This window comes from Oratosquilla oratoria, chromosome 8, assembly GCF_046742065.1.
Source record: "Oratosquilla oratoria isolate Oo_2021 chromosome 8, ASM4674206v1, whole genome shotgun sequence".
Classification (NCBI taxonomy): Eukaryota; Metazoa; Arthropoda; class Malacostraca; order Stomatopoda; family Squillidae; genus Oratosquilla; species Oratosquilla oratoria.
This window is the reverse complement of record NC_134784.1, coordinates 8,201,243-8,206,242: the sequence shown is the minus strand read 5'-3', so window position 1 is coordinate 8,206,242 and position 5,000 is coordinate 8,201,243. Positions and strand designations below refer to the sequence as shown.

At 37.6% G+C, this 5,000-nt stretch overlaps 1 protein-coding gene across 1 annotated transcript in view; it reads left to right on the top strand.

Moving 5' to 3' along the window:
• LOC143027295 (adipokinetic hormone/corazonin-related peptide receptor variant I-like) overlaps positions 1-2,686 on the top strand; it is a 113,351-nt gene extending 110,665 nt beyond the window's left edge. The window contains exons 5-6 of the mRNA XM_076188563.1: positions 1,837-1,928; positions 2,603-2,686. Coding sequence (XP_076044678.1) covers positions 1,837-1,928; positions 2,603-2,686 — 176 coding nt within the window. The remainder of the gene's footprint in view (positions 1-1,836; positions 1,929-2,602) is intronic.
• The last annotated feature ends 2,314 nt before the right edge of the window (positions 2,687-5,000 follow it).

The window sequence follows — 5,000 nt, the reverse complement described above, 5'->3', positions numbered from 1 at the left end:
AGAAATTTGTAATCACAATTTAAAATAATATTTGTAGCCAAAATACATCAGAGAAAGTATACATCGAAGTTGAAGGGATTAACTAAATGAGAAAGATGAACTACATCGCTCGGATAACATGGTCAACTTTTGAAGTGTCACGGTAAAATTGTAAACTAATTAATACCATTTTGTTTAAACAAGTTTATCTACAATGTACATGGAAATAGATTAAACATTCAGCAACATCATATACATTTTGATGTAGAACACATAGTTTTACACATTAGTTGCTTTCCTTTCAGGTAATAAAGAAATTGTTAAGAAGATTTCATAGTTTCAACAGTCACTATAGCTATATTTGCATGACTAAATCCATGAGTGGTAAAACTGTTGTCCTCTGCAATCATGATTAAAAGCCATACAAACGTCACCAGAGAGCCTCATTAAAAAGTTGCAGTCGACCAAGCCTCTGTTTATTCTACATTGTAAACATTACCTTGACTTAACTTCTTGCAGGAATTTACCCTTTAGGGCTATAGAGTAGGATGCCTAGTCCCATTCTCCTTCCCATTCTAGTCGTCTTGTACTACCTGTGTGAGAAAACTCGGTGGCAGTATTCTTTCTTCCCATACCACAGGAGTAGTCGAAGATGGAAATATACATTTAGAGAAGTGGTACAAGACAGTATCAAGAGTGGGAGGAGTGGGGACAGCGTAAAGGAAAGACAGTCGCAGTACAATAAAGTAACACAATTTCTCTGTGAGTCGATATTTCCTCTAACACAGACAAAATTATTTGTTTCTCTGGACCGTAGAGGCACCCCATATAGACCCTGCAATATCAAGCGCATGCTACTGAGTAGATTTTTACCGTACAATAACATGCAGCTAGTACCCCAGATGGGGTGATTATGCTGACAGCACCGTATGGTGTAAAGACATGAAATTTAAGAGGGATAGAGAGGAAAAGTTTAAATGTATTTGAGCTTAAATGTCTGGGGTAAGGGTTACAAGGTTTGATAGAGTGAAAAACGATGAGGTAAGGAGGAGAGCAGAGGTGGAAAAAAAGATGGGAGATAGAGTTGATGAAAAAGTATTGGGATGCTTTGGACACAAGGAAAGAATGAGAGAAGAAAGATTAATAAAAGAGTTGTGGAAGGCAGACATAGATGTGGTGAGCATGAGGAGGCGACCGAGGATGAGATGAATGAGATGAAAATAACGTTGAGAACGATGGGCATGTCTGTTCAGAAGGGAAAGGAGAAGGCAGAAGATAGGGGTGAGTGGAGGATGGTTGTGTATAAATGATACTGTGATGCAAGAGAGTTGGTGGGGTATAGTGGGGTTAGGGAGTGGTTATGTGTAAATAATATTTTGACGCAGCCCGAGGGAATTTCTCCCCATCTGCTACATTTCTGCATGAGTGGGCGAAGAAGGGGGGAGGTCGCCGATTAAGTGAAGCGGCCTTGCTGTAGATGTGCTATGTCTTACTCTTGTACTTCTGACCCAGGGCAGTGAGCTGGATATATGGATGGCCTGTCATCCACGAGGAGTTAAGGTGAAAAGGAGAAAAGGGTGATGGATGGGAGTGGAATGGATGGGGATGAAATAGATGGGGTGGGTATATGCCTTTTGACTTTGACTACCTCACTGGTGAGAGGGAAAAAGCCCTTGGTGTATGTATGTATGTATATATATATATATATATGTGTGTGTGTGTGTGTATATATATGTATATATATATATATACATATATATTCGTATATATATATGTATAGATAGATAGATAGATAGTAGAGATTGCATCTCCCGTCTAATTGCACTAACTCTCTGTCCCTCCCACTCTCTGTGACAGGTTCGGCTGCCACCAGGAGCACAGCCATGTTTCTCAACCAGGCAGGAGGCAGCGGCAGAACCCGAGCTGGAGGAGGACCTTTGCACATTCAGGTGAGGTACGAGTCCCCACTTTCGCCTTACCAGCACGATCTCGAACGCTTGGCCTCAGAGCTTCGTTCAGTGCCAAAGCTTCGATAGCGCCTTTGACTTTGTTCTCGAAATCCTCTTCAAAAGAAACGATTGCAAATTTTGTTTTGGTACCTATTGAAAAGACCCTCAGGCAAGATCTTTCGGTGACTGTCTCTGCTTTCACGACTAACTCCGGATACCCTGTGGAGTACATGCATGCGAGCATACATACATACATACATGCATGCAAGCATACATACATACATATATACATGTAAAGATGGGCTGGAACTCCTTAATTGTCTAGACTTTTCGACTGATTCGGTCTTTCGCAGTAAATTGTCTGCAAACAGCGTGAACCTAACAATTGTGCACACATGAAGTTGGACACTGGGACAGGTCATCCTGCTGGATATATGAGGATTCCCGCTTCCATACCACTACTTTCGATAAACATACTCGTACGAAACCTTCTCTGTCGTTAGTGTTTTCAAAATTGTTAATATAGGCAACATCAACCATTTTCTCATGACCATTTTTAATCACGCGTGTAGAATCTCGACTATATTCCAGTGGGACAAATGTCCGATTCGTCGGCATGCTAAATGAGAGTTCGATGTCCTGAGTGATTTCATGTACCTCTTATGTTCAACTAGGCGTCTCTTGACGATTCAAAATACTACGATGAGTCAGGTCGAGGTGTTGAGAAACGCCAAGCTGAGGCGGTCTACTCACATTAGAGGAGAGAAAATTAAGGTAATACGGTAATAATATTCTGATCAGTCAAGGCAATAGAAAATAAAAACATGGACTGAGAGTATTTGTTAGCATAGGATTAAAAAGCAGCAATTGGTCATATAGAAAATTAAAGAAGACAGATTGCCTGAACGATACAGGAAACAACACCATGAATATAAGGCAAAGCTTGATCAGTGGTAATGTAGAGGCTGGGTTCGAATACCGCACAGGGTTGAAATAATTTTAGTATCGCTGCGCTACGAGTCGTTTCTCCAACACGCACACACACACACACACACACACACACACACACACACACACACACACACACACACACACACACACACACACACACACACAAGCGAGCTCGCACACTTTTTCTTCTTATGCATTAGGAATATATATACGGCTCATATGTGAATTCACGAAAACGTAAGTCGGAGAAGAGATAATGAGCGTAAAATTATACAAAAATGCATAATTCGATAAGTTCTGAACTATCAAATGCAGTAGTATATACAGTAGTATGTGTTTTTTGTTACTTCCTTATGTGACCGTTGTTCTGTGACATTCCTAGTCCATACCAGTTCTATGACATCTTTATCTTTTACTGTTAAAGTGATGCTATATATTTTTTCTCTCCACAAATAAAGGACACCAAACGTCCTCAAGACACTAGACGGAAGATCTTGGCGGAGGTCTAGTAACATAATATAATGAGACAGAGTCAGCCGGTGCACATTTTTGCTGACGGCATGTGGAAGATGAAATCTTTTGCTACACTTTGCATTCAAATTATTCGTTTTCTGAATAGCTTCATATTTGTTGCTAGGTTAATGAAAGTCAGAAGCCTCTGCATTATTTCAGTGGCTTATGTGCCGTACACTGGCATGAGCGAAATAAACAATCGCATGTTTTTAATGCTTTAAGCTTGATTAGCTTTATCCATTTTTGCTAATTGTCTATCAAAGGTTAAGTATAACATAATTAAACATTTTGTTTGAGAAGAATATGAATGTTTCATATATAATCTCACAAACATACAGAGAATATGGGTATAGGTTATGGAAAGAATGATAAAGAATTGCCTGCCTAATTTGTGAACATGGATGATTCATATTTGATCTATGACACATATACAAGCAACTTGAATATAAGTTATGGGCAGAATAATGTGGCATATTGCTGACAGAATGAATGATAAAGTTCATCCAGACTGACCAAATTTATTTAATTTTGAAGTAGGTAGAAACAACTTCGCCAACCGTGTAGTAAATGAATGGAATAAACTTCCTGAAGAGGCATTGCAATATAGTACAGTTCGAAGTTTTAAGATTCATTTAGATAAACACATAAGCAATATGCTGTAATGCCTCCCATTGATTTTATTTAATTCATTTTTATTTACTATTTTTATTAGTTAATTATTATTTATCTGTTTATTTCTATTATTCATTTATCAATTATTTGTTATAAGTTATTATCATATATCTGCTTGTTTATTTTCTATCATTATATATCTACTATTTTATCTATTCATTTACTTATTTATGTTGCAACTGTTAGCACTGTCAACACTGCAGCCACTGTAATCACCCTTGTAGATTTGGCAACTCACTTCTTTGAGTTGGACGGCCATATTGCCTCCAATCATTCAACTCTGTCAAGTTCTAGGCTGTCTGTTGCTCTTAGTGTTGGTTCTCTTCATTGACAAGCTTCTAACTCTCACTTCACTATTTTTTTCTGTCTACGAGAATTAAATTCTAGAGTTTTCTATATCTTTCTTCTGTTTAGTCCAATTAAGAATACATAACACGCTATCAGACGTTTTTCTAAGGAATCCCCCTACGAGAGCTTTAAGCTCTGCAGTGACCTTTTTTTTTTTTTTTTTTTTTTTTTTTTTTTTTTTTTTTTTTTTTTTTTTTTTTTTTTTTTTTTTTTTTTTTTTTTTTTAGTCCAATGATCTTTAACTTTAGACAGATCCTCCCTGGAGGGCGTGATCTTACAATCGTGAATCAAATTCATTTTCTCCATTCTTTTATAAACCAGATTCGTTGCCAAGAATACATAACACACTCTCAGACGTTTTTCTAAGGAATCCCCCGAGAGCACATATGTAAGACCCTACGTAAACCTTGAACTTTGCAGTGATTCTTTTTTTTTTTTTTTTTTTTTTTTTTTTTTTAGTCCAAAGGTCCTACCCGAAGGGCGTGATCTTACAATCGTAAATCAATTTAATTTTCTCCCCTACTCTTTTATCAATCATATTCGTTGCTACAAGTCTATATGGCAATATTGTTTAGTTAGAATAATCTC